Source organism: Neoarius graeffei, chromosome 24, assembly GCF_027579695.1.
Source record: "Neoarius graeffei isolate fNeoGra1 chromosome 24, fNeoGra1.pri, whole genome shotgun sequence".
NCBI lineage: Eukaryota > Metazoa > Chordata > Actinopteri > Siluriformes > Ariidae > Neoarius > Neoarius graeffei.
Window position 1 is genome coordinate 29,791,944 of NC_083592.1, and position 15,269 is coordinate 29,807,212.

General features: G+C 42.2%; 1 protein-coding gene across 2 annotated transcripts in view; it reads right to left on the minus strand.

The window, feature by feature from the left end:
* LOC132872795 (uncharacterized) overlaps window positions 1-15,269 on the minus strand; it is a 149,109-nt gene that overhangs the window by 16,474 nt on the left and 117,366 nt on the right. For both annotated transcript variants that reach the window (XM_060907883.1, XM_060907884.1), the window contains one exon: window positions 11,372-11,506. In XM_060907883.1, coding sequence (XP_060763866.1) covers window positions 11,372-11,506 — 135 coding nt within the window. The remainder of the gene's footprint in view (window positions 1-11,371; window positions 11,507-15,269) is intronic.

The following is a 15,269-nucleotide window of genomic DNA, read 5'->3' on the forward strand; positions in this document are numbered from 1 at the left end:
AAAGCTGATGAAGGCTGTTCATTCCAGTGTTTGGGATGGAAGAACGTGAAGCAGGGCAATGGCTTGTGTTTCAGATGGCTTTCGCATGGCTATGGTGGAAATATAATACTAATAATAATAATCTTTATTTTTGTAGCACCTTTCAGAGAAAGAAGCAGCTTTACAGGAGATGAAGAACACAACATTATATTCATACAGCTGGATGAGGGCTCTGATTCAAAAGGAATAAAATTAAAGTATCAATCGGAATTTCCCCCAAAAGAAAAACTCATCTTTTAAAAATAGACTGGTCTGATAAAAGCTCAAGCAAATAAACGGTAGCAAAAATCATTTTTTCTTGTTTGTAATAGTTGAGGAAATCAGCGTAAATCTGGAAAGTCTCACTTAAGTCTCGGTTGAATTAAATACACAGACGTTACATCAGTAAGCATTTTAAATATTAATATCAAGAGCTGCCTTCGGCTGCGTTCGTGTTTAAAAACTATACTTCTTTATATGTTTCTTGGCTCTGCTACAATATTTCAGCTCAGACAATGTCACAAGACAACCTGATGGGAAGAAAAGCCTTGACAGGCTGAACTGTATCACTTGATATATTCACTCTTTCTGATCACTGGTGTAAACTGGAAAAAGCATTTCGATGTGTTTCTCTAGATGTCCTGTAGCTCAATGAACACTCCTCTTCGGCAGAGGCTTAACTCCACTGAGGTAATTCGACGCAGAGGACACTGGTTTCATTTCACAACACTGTCAGCATGTCCACTGAATTGAGCAGAGGAAAATAAGAGACGCATGAGCTGAAGTGTGAACTTTCGAGTGGACAGGCTACAGTGTGGAACATGTGGGACAGGTGCAGCCACAACCACCGTCACACAGGCCTGGGTGTCACAGTTATTATCCAAGAGTAGGCAGTAATGGCGTGTGTGTGTGTGTGGTTATTAAGGGCTGATGTCAACACTCAAGTCTGCTGAGTGGAGTCTAATCAGGCCTGCGCTGCCACGGGCTCCTACACGGGGAGGTCTGGGCTGCAGTCCATGTCTGTCACACGCCCATAACCACACACCAACACTGAGCATGGATAAGTGACTCACACACTCGCACAACCACACACCAGGGCCAACTGGTGTGCCCACACACACACACACACACACACACACACACACACACACACTGTACATCTTACTAACCTTCTGAGGACCGTCCACTGGTGTAATTATTAATGCAGCTAATTAATGATATGCTTTAGTCTAGTTAGTAAAAACCTCTTAGTTTTTTTTGTTTGTTTGTTTTTTAAACGGTCATATTCCTATACATGCCTGCATACATACAGGACTAAACCTTACCTTCCTATTTCTCTTTCTAGCCCTTTTTACACACACATTCACGATTAGTCTATCCACATTCACAGGATATGAGCAATCGTGGGCTCTGATCGGCTACCCTACTACTAGGCTGTCAGCTCATATACCATGAGTAGAGAAAAACAAAATGGTGGAGCGTGTTGCTGAACCAACTGATGATGAAATAAAAACTCGAAAACAAAACCCCCAAAAATAAAATAAAAAAAGCAACAAAATATGGAATGAAAGTATTTCATGGTAAGAACATGTGTTTTATCTCATCTCATCTCATTATCTCTAGCCGCTTTATCCTTCTACAGGGTCGCAGGCAAGCTGGAGCCTATCCCAGCTGACTACGGGCGAAAGGCAGGGTACACCCTGGACAAGTCGCCAGGTCATCACAGGGCTGACACATAGACACAGACAACCATTCACACTCACATTCACACCTACGCTCAATTTAGAGTCACCAGTTAACCTAACCTGCATGTCTTTGGACTGTGGGGGAAACCGGTGCACCCGGAGGAAACCCACGCGGACACGGGGAGAACATGCAAACTCCGCACAGAAAGGCCCTCGCCGGCCACGGGGCTCGAACCCGGACCTTCTTGCTGTGAGGCGACAACGCTAACCACTACACCACCGTGCCGCCCATGTGTTTTATATTTCAAGAATTATTATTATAGCATTTTTCACAAATTGCTATGGGCATTTCGCCGGTTTGTTTACATTCTAAGCGGAAATGAGTTTTATTTATCGAATTTGCAAAAATTAAAAATAAAATTGCTGTGTTTCTCAAAATCCAGTGAACGTGGATAGAATAAAACAGTTATTCCCACTCAATCTCCTCGTACATGGATTATGGCCAACTCAGTGCTACGCGTCTCGTTGACTATCAGCTCATGTACGACTCGATTTCATGGAATAACTGTTAAATATTGGTGTAAAGAAGAAGAAACCTCAATATTCCAGCTTTAGTGATTTACACTGAACCAATTAAATCTGGCAGGAAGCTGCACAAGTGTGTTTTTACATTGCAGACCGGTGTTCCACAACCACGTGTGCAGGGATGAGAGTGGGTCCTGATGAAAAAAGCAGAAAATCTGTAAAATGTCCTGAGGGTGCCGAAGGCGCCCGAAGTAATAAGGGGGGGTCCAGGGGGACACCCCCCGTGAAATTTTTTTCAAAATGAGACCTTACACACCCTATTTCCTGCAATCTGAGCTGTAGTTAATTAAAACACCTGATGCCTATTTTCATACTTATTGAAATAAAGACACTATTATATAGAACAATATGTATCAAAATCAATGTGTATTGCATTAATTCAAAATAATATCTACATTTTATGGGGACTGGTTATTACTCAGTCAACATCACTTGTTTTTCTAAAAAATGTCCATTAAAATCCATAGTTATTTACAGTTCCATTAATAATTCAAATTTTCATATATTCAATATATTGAATTAAATAAAAACATTTATATATCTTATCGAGACTGACCTTTTCCTAATGTCCACATTACTTGTATATGATTTCTTCACAATGTCTATTTAAACTTTAAAGGAACAGTCCACCGTACTTCCATAATGAAATATGTTCTTCTCTGAATTGAGACGAGCTGATCCGTACCTCTCCGAGCTTTGCGCGACCTCCCATTCAGTCAGACGCGCTGTCACACCTGTTAGCAATGTAGCTAGGCTCAGCATGGCCAATGGTATTTTTTGGGGCTGTAGTTAGATGCGACCAAACTCTTCCACGTTTTTCCTGTTTACATAGGTTTATATGACCAGTGACATGAAACAAAGTTCAGTTACACAAATTGAAATGTGGCGATTTTCTATGCTATGGAAAGTCCGCACTTCACTCAGGAGTGAAGGTATCAATGCGCTGTCGAAGCGCGCAGAAGGTGTTAGTACGCCTGTCATTATAGTGCGGACTTTCCATAGCATAGAAAATCGCTACGTTTCAATTTGTGTAACTGAACTTGTTTCATGTCACTGGTCATATAAACCTATGTAAACAGGAAAAACGTGGAAGAGTTTGGTCGCATCTAACTACAGCCCCAAAAAATACCATTGGCCATACTGAGCCTAGCTACATTGCTAACAGGAGTGACAGCGCGTCTGACTGCGTCTGACTGACTGGGAGGTCGCGCAAAGCTCGGAGAGGTACGGATCAGCTCGTCTCAATTCAGAGAAGAACATATTTCATTATGGAAGTACGGTGGACTGTTCCTTTAAAGTTATATAGTTATCAACACTGTCAGCTATAATTAAAATTATCATATAGTCAATGTAATGAATCAAACAAATGCATATTTTATGGGGACTGTCTTTATCTTATTGTCCACATCACTTGTATGTTTTCTTCAAAAGGAAGAGCACATGTCTATTCACACTTTTTACAGTTAAGTTGTTTACAGTTCCCAGTTATTTTTGAAACAAATTTTCATTGGACCATTTAGACTTCAGCTTCTTGGCCAAAGCCAAAAGCTTATCAGTCCTCTCTTTTTTCCTTTTTCTTTCATTAGCCAGCTCCTCCTGTGTTTTTACATGCTCTCACCTGGCTCTCTTCCGCTCTCTCTCACACTCCTCTCTTGCTTTCCTTTTGCTTTGCTAAACTTGTTTTTTATACCAGCATCAATTTCACATACCTTCGCTTCATCTCGCTTGTCAATAGTATATGGCATCTTGAGAAAAAACGCAGATTAGAGGAAAGTATTTTTGATATGCAGCTCATGAACATGTGTAAGTTTTGATAAAAGAAAGCGGATGTGGGTGTCTTTGTAAAAACTGTTCTGATTGGCTATTATGGTCTCGACATCGATGTTTTGACCAGTAACAATGTAGATAACACGAATTTTACATCACATTCAACGAGATTAAATGAGACTAAAGATGGTGACTTACAAATAATGTGTAAACATCGTTGGAGTTAATTAAGTTTGAACAACATGAAGGAACATACCCCAACCCCCCGAAATTAATTTACAAAAAACTCTCAATGGATTTGGCATAATATAAAAAGGTTGTTTTTTACTCAGAAAAAGCGGAAATCCGCCGAAAAGCGGAAAACTCTCATCCCTGCGTGTGACATGCCACAACAGAGTGTTGGAGTCTGAGGTGGCGTATCTATGCATTGGAAATATGAATATCCCGAGCATACTGGTGCTGCTTTACAAACAACAGCCGGTGAACTGAGTGTTGAGGTGCTTTTTTGTTAGCCATCCACATTTATACCAGTCTTCAAACACAACAAAGTTACTGAGCATCACATACAACATGTAATCACTTCAATTCACATTTAAGGGAAGTAACAGCCGTAATATAAACAAGTATTGCCAGGCAAAACAAACCTCGCCCGGCAGCACTTATTTTATACCTATATGTTGATAATGGTAATATTTCTCAACCATCAGCTGTCAGGTTATCGTTCTATGAAAATCTATGACCTTGAGTTTGACATTTCAAAGTCATTTAAGGTCAGAGATCATGGTGCCAAATGAAAGGCCATATGGGAGTTCCTATATGCTCATAATAGTAAACATTTGTCTATCGGCAACTGTTTTTGAGTTATAATGGAAAATGTTATTTTGACCAAAAGGTTGACCTTTCTGGTGACCTTCACCTTGACCCGATTACCCCCAAAATTTAATCAGGTAATCTACGGACCATTGCCTACCTACCCTGAAAATTTGAAGTCAATTGGTGCAACTGTCTAGACGCTAGCTTGTTAATAGACAAACAAACAAACAAACAAACAAACAAATGAAAGTTTGAAAGGAAACTATGAGAGATACCCCATCATGTAGCATATCAATGGAAGTAGAATTGAAAGATGACCAGTTTGGAATTGGTTTGAAGTAAATATGATGAATATGAAGGAAGATATTGTGACAAAAATTATTTGGATCTTTAGAGGTTCTCTTTGAGACCCATGCCCATCTATCTTGAAAGTTTCATGAAGATTGGTCCAGCCATTTTTACTGTAATGTTGCTAACAAAAAAATAAAGAAACCCCACCGAAAACAATACCTCGCCCCCTGGTGGACTCCGCCCCGGGCGAGGTAATAAAGCCAAGCCGGCTCTTTTTTTTTTGGGGGGGGGAGTGTGACAAACTACTGCAGACAGAGAGAGAGAGAGAGAGAGAGAGAGAGAGAGAGAGAGAGAATCAGAATCAGAGTGAAAGGTAATGAAGAGGAGCGGACAGACTCATATAAGCAACATGTTTGTGATCAGAAATATGTTGGAGGAGAAAGTGAAGAGAAGTAGGAAGTGATTTGAGGCAGAAAGGTGCACGGGCCTTAGATGCCATAGATGGGGACATTTGAACTTGTGCTGGTTTCAGAAAGAATAATGTCAAGGTCAAAATCATCACACCCCTGTCCCGCTGCACCGGCTGTCCCTTTTGCACAGACGTTGATTCCGGCTTGGTTACTACCAACTGCTCTGGCTCAGAGGCGGAACAACACACATCCCTGATCCGCATTCGGACGTTTAATACAGAACGTGTGACAGGAAAAAAGGTATAAGATTCCCACCTTGAAAAGGCTGTGTAAAAGAGACTCTCTCTCTTTCTCTCTCTCTCGCTCACATACACATTCACCATACCAAGCTATTACACATCACTACACACTTTCACATAATCACACAATAACTCAAGGTGCCTGTTTATGTTCATACCACGTCACACCCTTTCACACACTCATGTTAGCTTTTTGTTGAGTCATTCCATTACGCCAACCTTCCTGCTTTAGTTTCTCCCTCAAACTGTTTCACTCTCTCCCACAATCCTTCACTCACTCACTCATTCTCTCTCTTTCACTGCCTCACTTATTCCCACACACAAACACCCACCCACCCAATCCCACAATCCTCTCACTCACTCGCTTAGTCTTTCACTCACTCCCACACACACACACTACCTCACTCGCTGCCTCACACACCTTCACACTCATCTCCTCCTCACTCTAACACTCTTTCACACCCTCACTCTCAGCTGCTCCCTCACTCCCTCGACAGCATTGCATTTTTGCACTCCAGTCATCATCATCATCATCATCATCATCATCAAAAAATAAATAAATAAATCAGAGATATATACATGGAGCGTCTCTATTTTATTGAATGTATTACTCTCAGAATTTCCCCTCATGATTCAAACCATAATGAAAGCTAGTTGATATGATGATGATGGACGATGGATCATGATCAACGGTTTAGCTTGCTTGTGTGTGTGTGTGTGTGTGTGTGTGTATCGTCAGTACTTCCATAAATGTGACCTTTAAAGCATTGTATGATAGCTGACAGGGTTAAACAGAAATACCAAGAAAAAAAAAAAAGACCTGTAATAATGCAGGAGTATCTGAACATCTGTAAAAACCTAACCCCCCCCAATGTCTGCTTGGCTAAAATAAAGTTCTTTGTTTTCTTTCGTTAAACAGGTACGCACCTTTTGTACTCTGATGTATTTTTGGACCAATTGTTTTATTTTCCCTCATTTTCCATGCTGAATATTTTCCATGGTAGACATTAAGTAAAAGAGTCATTACACTCATTCTTTAAAGAATGTGTTAACGCTGAGTGCAAACTGACAGCTGAAATTAAGTTAGTGAACGCGTTGGCGGGTTTCGGGGGGGTGGGTTGGGGGGTGAAGAAAGCAACGGCTTTCAGCATTGTGCCGAAATGTTCCTGCCTGCCGGAATCTTTGTCCCCCCTCCCCTCTGTGTGAAAGCATGTACGATTCCCCCGAACAGCTGTTGTCTGTGTTTGTAACGGAAAAACACAAGGATTTGAATTAGGGCAGGAAGATTCTGGCAGGAAAGAGTAGCACGACAGACGTGATCGAGAAGGAGCAGACAGCAGCGTATTAAACATTCGGGTTACACGTTTAAAATAAATACACTGATTCAAAGCCACACCTAGGCTGGAGGCTTTTCTTCCATCTGCTCATTTTCACAGGGAAATGTGTTGAGGTGATTCAAAACTGGGATTGTTTTCCTGTCCTCTTTCGTAGCCAGAATATTGAAATGTACAAAAATTCTACATGACAAATAACGGGCGCCAAGAAATAGTGCTAGGAAAAGGGAAATAGTGAATAATGACATTTGTTCATTTGGTCTTGTTTGCTGGTAAATGATCCTGATCTTAGGTTACGTAGGAATATGAAAAATATCGGGTTCAATGCAGGACTGTTGATGCCTAATGGAGAGAGATTCAAGTAAGAGGAAAGAAAATATAAGCAAGTTGAAGGTGGTTAACTCTTACGGAGGATGGGAGCCTGCTATCTGGTGAAGGGGATGTTGGTTATTTTTTCTTAATTCTGTTAATTTATGCTCTCTTGCTTATAATTTGTGTGGTAAGTAGCTCTAGTTTAGGCACAGTGGTGTAGTGGTTAGCGCTGTCGCCTCACAGCAAGAGGGTTCTGGGTTCGAGCCCAGGGGCTGATGAGGGCCTTTTTGTGTGGAGTTTGCATGTTCTCCCCGTGTCCGCGTGGGTTTCCTCCGGGTGCTCCGGTTTCCCCCACAGTCCAACGACATGCGGATTAGGTTAACTGGTGGCTCTAAATTGACCGTAGGTGTGAATGTGAGTGTGAATGGTTGTCTGTGTCTATGTGTCAGCCCTGTGATGACCTGGCGACTTGTCCAGGGTGTACCCCGCCTTTCGCCCGTAGTCAGCTGGGATAGGCTCCAGCTTGCCCGCGACCCTGCACAGGATAAGTGGTTATGGATAACGGATGGATAATAATAATATCTGTGCTGCCCAAGAACGGGCTTTACGAACCAACTATGTTAAGTTCCACGTGGATAAAACGTCAGTGACACCGAATTGCAGAATGTGTAATGAGAGGGGTGAAACAGTGTAGCATGTACTGAAGCAAATGCAGTAAGTTGGCACAAATGCAATGCAGGAATGTGGTGAAAATTATTCACTGGGATCTATGTGGGCTTTCTCATGTGAATAGATGTGAAAAGTGGTGTGAGCACACGCCGGATGGAGTTCTGGAGACAGACAGTACCAAGTTACTTTGGGACTTCAATTTACAGCGTGACAAAGTGATTGAACATCATAGACCTGATTTAGTAGTTCGAAACAAAAAAAGAAGAGACTTGCCAGATTACTGACATAGCTATCCCAGGAGATAAGATAAGGCAAGAAAGAGCAAGAGAAGATTGACAACAATGACGAACTGAAACAGAAAATATTAAAAATATAGCCTAAAAGGTTGACGTTATCCCAGTTGTTGTTGGACTTGTAGGTGCTGTCTCTAAAAACCTGAGGAAATGGATGGACTGACTGGGTCTCAAGACTAAGATCCATCTTCTTCAAAAAATTACCTTGTTAGGGACATCACGAGTTCTGAGGAGGGTCACACAGACCTAGAGATACTGCCAGAGTATAGATCACTCTATGAAACCTGGGTACTGGTTGTGTGCAGCTTTCATATACTTCCAGGTTAAGATTATCATTGAGCCGTTTTAATCGAATAATAATTAACAGTTATTCCATGAAATCAAGTCGTACATGAGCTGATAGCCGATGAGGCGCGCAGCACCGAGCTGTCTATAAGGCATGTACAATGAAATTGAGTGGAATAACCGTTTTATTCTATTCACATTCACTGAATTTTGAGAAACAGAGGATTTTTATTTTTTGCAAATTCAATCAATAAAAACTTTATACAAAACGTCCGACAAAATCATTTCCGCTCAGAATGTAAACAAACCGGCGAAATGACAGGAGCAATTTGTGAAAAATGCTGTGATGATAATTCTTGAAAAATAATTAAAAAAAAGATACGTTCTTACTATCAAACACTTTCATTTCATATTTTGCTGCTTGTTTTTTTTTTGTCTTTTTTGGGGTTTTGTTTTCAAGTAGAGTTTTTATTTCGTCCTTGGTTGGTTCAGCAACACGCTCCGCCATTTTGTTTTTCTCTACTCATGCCAGTCCTGCGCTGTGGCGCGTGCACCTGAAGGCACGCCTCAGGCTGCGCGCACGCCGAGTGGACTCCAGCATGCACGCTGTGAACTGTGCACACCTGAACACAAATAAGGAACTGTGTGTACTTACTTAAGGACCGTCCTGAAGCACGTTCAGGTCGAAGTATTATGCTATGTTAGTACGCATTACCAAACCTTTCTACCAGTGTTCTTGATTCCTGTGCCTGCTTCTCGTTCCCGTTTTCGCTTTGCCGCTGATATCCTGTTTGCGCCTCGCCCAACCTTTTTGCCTGTCTCACGTTTTGTATTTTGCCTGCCGATTTTGACTGTTTGCCTGTATATGTGTTTTTGTGTACTTTTTTTTAATATGGCGTAGTGATTAGCGCTGTCGCCTCACAGCAAGAAGGTCTGGGTTCGAGCCCCGTGGCCGGCGAGGGCCTTTCTGTGCGGAGTTTGCATGTTCTCCCCGTGTCCGCGTGGGTTTCCTCTGGGTGCTCCGGTTTCCCCCACAGTCCAAAGACATGCAGGTTAGGTTAACTGGTGACTCTAATGGCCCTTTTCCACTACCCTTTTTCAGCTCACTTCAGCCCGACACGGCTCGCGTTTCGACTACCTCAGAACAGCACGACTCAGCTCGCTTCAGCCCTGCTCAGCCCCCAAAACTCGCACGGTTTTGGAGTAGGGCTGAAGCGAGCCAAACCGAGCTGAGTGGGGCTAGGGGCGTGAAGAGACACTCCCCTGTGCACTGATTGGTGAGGAGGAGTGTCCTCACATGCCCCCACACGCCCCGCGAGCACGCTGGGATCTGTAAACACCGTAAACCCGGAAGAAGAAGAATTACGAATTACGAGAATTTCTGAAGCCTTATGCGCCTCGCCTCATCTATACGCTCTTGCCAGTATCTGTTGGCGTTGTCGGTGACAACAAGCCACAGCACCAAGACCAGCAACACTAACGACTCCATGTCCTCCATGTTTATTGTTTACTATCCGGGTCGTGAGACTACCGCTTAAAAGCTCACTGATGTCACTGTTTGCGCCGCCTAACGACATCATGTGACGTCCAACCACTTTCGCTAACTCCACCCAATGTGTCCACCCACTTCCAGCCAGCATGGTTCAGCGCGGTTGTAGTCGAAATGCAACTCCAACAGCCCCACTCAGCACGGCACGGCTCAGCCCAACTCAGCACGGCACGGCTCAGCCCAACTCAGCACGGCACGGCTCAGCCCAACTCAGCCGCGTTGGTAGTGGAAAAGCGGCATTAATTGACCGTAGGTGTGAATGTGAGTGTGAATGGTTGTCTGTGTCTATGTGTCAGCCTCGTGATGACCTGGCGATTTGTCCAGGGTGTACCCGCCTTTCGCCCATAGTCAGCTGGGATAGGCTCCAGCTTGCCTGCGACCCTGTAGAACAGGATAAAGCAGCTAGAGATAATGAGATGAGATGAGAGACATTATTATGGTATATGAGCTGATATCCTAGTAGTCGAGTAGCCAATCAGAGCGCACAACTGCTCATATCCAGTGAATGTGGATATAATAACAATAATAACAACAATAGCTGATATATTCAATTTTCTCTGCAGAGCAGATTTCCATGTTCAGTTCATGGTGGTGTTGTACTGAAAACCTGTTACCTCATACAGCCTATTTATTACATCAACTCAAATGTTTGATCTTTCCTGAAGCTGAAGAAAGAGATGAAAAGATGCGAGTCTGTTTATGGATGCCGTTACCAGCACTGAAAAATCATCACTCAGAAATGGAAGATGCACAAACACAACCAATGTCTGTTTCATCAATCTGAAGTAAGGGTATACAAACATTTGTAGTCAGCTGTATATTATAATCATAAAAGTACCCTTACTTCAAAATGGTGAAACCGACAGCTTTGCTCAACTTTTGGCTTAAATTGCAATACTGGGAAAATGATGTGAATTTTCGAGGTCATTACCAATAATTCAAAAGCTTACCAGCCCGAGGATCACTAGCTGATTCAGGCTGAGAAAGTAGATTTCAGTTCAACAGCGAGAGGGAGAGAGAAAGAGAGAGAGAGATAGAGTCTGAGACAGGCATTGATCCACCTTCGCTCTTTGAAGGGCCGAAGGCATCCACTGCCTCTCGTATCTGCGCCAAGTTGCTCTTAAAAGCTGACAGGAAGCGGTGAAGTGCAGCCTCTGACACTGTGCTTCTCAGATCCTCATAACATGAAAGGACATCTGGCAAAAATGAAAAAACAAAAAAAAGAAAGAAGTGAGAAATGAGGGGAGAAAGAGCCTGCTGTATCAAACAGAATGGCTCAGATGTGCATGGCTAATTCATCTCAAAACACAGAGAAACTGGTAGATTTGCAATTCTATGCTGAGCAAGATGAAAATTACACAGTGACACCAGTGAAGTTTAAAAATGTCCACCAGAAAACATTGTCGTACCTTTGAAACACATCCTGATACACTGGAACTGTTTGAATTTAATTACCGTGGGATACAGACTTATGAAGCAGTTAATTCTGTTACAAAAAAAACCCCTATGCTTTAGAGGGAATGTATTCTCAGTGTTTATTTATTTAAAGTTTGTGTTGCTTCCAAGCTTTCAGTCTGTCCTGTAAATTTTGTGGCAGCCACTGATACCCCTTTCCACCAACATGAACATGGGCTGGTGCTAGTACTGGTTCGGAGTAGGTTCAACATGCAAACCTTCGAAGAACTGGTTTGCTTTTCCACAGGCTAGAGAGACACATCATTACATCACTGTACAGTGGTGCTTGAAAGTTTGTGAAGCCTTTAGAATTTTCTATATTTCTGCACAAATATGACCTAAAACATCATCAGATTTTCACACAAGTCCTAAAGGTAGATAAAGAGAACCCAGTTAAACAAATGAGACAAAAATATTATTCTTGGTCATTTATTTATTGAGGAAAATGATCCAATATTACATATCTGTGAGTGGCAAAAGTATATGAACCTTTGCTTTCAGTATCTGGTGTGACCCTCTTGTGCAGCAATAACTGCAACTAAACGTTTGCGGTAACTGTTGATCAGTCCTGCACACCGGCTTGGAGGAATTTTAGCCCATTCCTCCATACAGAACAGCTTCAACTCTGGGATGTTGGTGGGTTTCCTCACATGAACTGCTTGCTTCAGGTCCTTCCACAACATTTCGATTGGATTAAGGCCAGGACTTTGACTTGGCCATTCCAAAACATTAACTTTATTCTTCTTTAACCATTCTTTGGTAGAACGACTTGTGTGCTTAGGGTTGTTGTCTTGCTGCATGACCCACCTTCTCTTGAGATTCAGTTCATGAACAGATGTCCTGACATTTTCCTTTAGAATTCGCTGGTATAATTCAGAATTCATTGTTCCATCAATGATGGCAAGCCGTCCTGGCCCAGATGCAGCAAAACAGGCCCAAACCATGATACTACCACCACCATGTTTCACAGATGGGATAAGGTTCTTATGCTGGAATGCGGTGTTTTCCTTTCTCCAAACATAACGCTTCTCATTTAAACCAAAAAGTTCGATTTTGGTCTCATCCGTCCACAAAACATTTTTCCAATAGCCTTCTGGCTTGTCCACATGATCTTCAGCAAACTGCAGACGAGCAGCAATGTTCTTTTGGGAGAGCAGTGGCTTTCTCCTTGCAACCCTGCCATGCACACCATTGTTGTTCAGTGTTCTCCTGATGGTGGACTCATGAACATTAACATTAACCAATGTGAGAGAGGCCTTCAATTGCTTAGAAGTTACCCTGGGGTCCTTTGTGACCTCGCCGACTATTACACGCCTTGCTCTTGGAGTTATCTTTGTTGGTCGACCACTCCTGGGGAGGGTAACAATGGTCTTGAATTTCCTCCATTTGTACACAATCTGTCTGACTGTGGATTGGTGGAGTCCAAACTCTTTAGAGATGGTTTTGTAACCTTTTCCAGCCTGATGAGCATCAACAACGCTTTTTCTGAGGTCCTCAGAAATCCCCTTTGTTCGGGCCATGACACACTTCCACAAACATGTGTTGTGAAGATCAGACTTTGATAGATCCCTGTTCTTTAAATAAAACAGGGTGCCCACTCACACCTGATTGTCATCCCATTGATTGAAAACACCTGACTCTAATTTCACCTTCAAATTAACTGCTAATCCTAGAGGTTCACATACTTTTGCCACTCACAGATATGTAATATTGGATCATTTTCCTCAATAAATAAATGACCAAGTATAGTATTTTTTGTCTCATTTCTTTAACTGGGTTCTCTTTATCTACTTTTAGGACTTGTGTGAAAATCTGATGATGTTTTAGGTCAAATTTGTGCAGAAATATAGAAAATTCTAAAGGGTTCACAAACTTTCAAGCACCACTGAATACATTTCCACTTCCAGCCACTAATCTTGCTGCTAGTACCGCTAGCACCAAGCACAACAACAATGGCAAACTCCATCATCTCTTCTTCTTTGGATTAATCAGACTAGATGCTACACTAGGTCTGTTTTGTTTTTTTTCTTGGCAGTCACAAAGTTTTATCTGGTCTTAGAAGAACTGGTTTGAAATCGGTCGACTCTGGACCGGCCCTGGAACTGCCTTGGTGACAAAGGGGTATTAGTGAGGCCATTCAGGAAGATTTTTTTTTTTTAACCCTTTTCCGGCCACAAGCTTCAGAATCTTGGGGTTGCAATCTGATTGGCTCGCTACATTTCTGTTTATACAGGATGCATCTCTACGTGTATATGCACCAGGATTCTCCAGAAAATCTGAAGTAGCCGGCCAACCCCCCCCCAAAAAAAAAACCAAAAACAAGTAGTAGGTGGCTCTGGAATTTGTGGTAGCCGCAGCATGCCAAAGGCGCACTAATGCTAGAGGAATGTGGGGGCATGCCCCCTCCCCCCAGAAAATTTTGAAATTGACATGCCTTCTGGTGGCTTCTGACGCATTCTCAGCTAATAAATGACTAACCATTTCCCTGTAAAATACAAAATATGTATGAAATTTCCCTCCAGATGTGTGTGTGCTTGGCTTTCTCAGTAGTATGCTACCTGGCTCTGTAACATAACTACATGGTGTAACATAACTACATATGCTACGGCGTGGTCACATGGTCCAGCTCAGCCAATCAGAGCATGAGAATTGATCAACAAATATGGTGTCGCTTCTAGTCATGACCTGAATCTGAATCAAAGACAATTCCATGGTGGAATAATTAGTTTTGCAGCAAATTATGGGAAGTGGAGACGATATTTAAAAAAAAATTGCTTGAACATTGAAAGGTAAGGTTTGGTTTTTTTTTTTTTCTCTAGGATCAAGTAGGCCTAGGATCAAGTCTGTGTAGGCAGAGAAAACCGCCAGTCGCCAGCGCTTGTGGACATCTCTGATGCACTAATGTGTCAGTTTCATTTTGAATGCTCTGACACAATGAGTGCTTCAGAACAAAATATAGGCACTGGAGTGAAAAAAGCTTACAGAATACCAATAGATTTTTTTCTTTCTTTTTTTTGCATGTCAATGTTTGGTCCCCATGTCAATCACATTGCCTCATTCGATGAAACTAGCCATGGCCATGTTTAGTAACGAAACATGCTAGATACTCTCATGAATGCTAGATGACCATATTTAAATACCGGAGGGAATGTGAGCTTGTGCTTTTTAACGATATGTAAGATGTTACAGTCTACAGACCCTCCATCCACTGGATTAATGATGTTCCAGAGCTCTGGTTTGCACAATGCACAGCAAGAGCAGATCTGTGATGACCTCACAATCCTCTTACAGCTGTGTTTCCCCAAGCCAAGCCTCAGGAAATCCACACAGTCCACATGTTTTGCTCGGTCTCAGTTCCTGAACGGCCTCACTAAATGGATGGCGAAATGCTGACAGACCAAATGCTTGGAACATTAGCTTTGTTTTTTTTTTGTTTATTTTTTTTTTTAAAGTCTGCAATTATATGAGCAACTATATAAACATGAGATAATGGACTGTAATTTG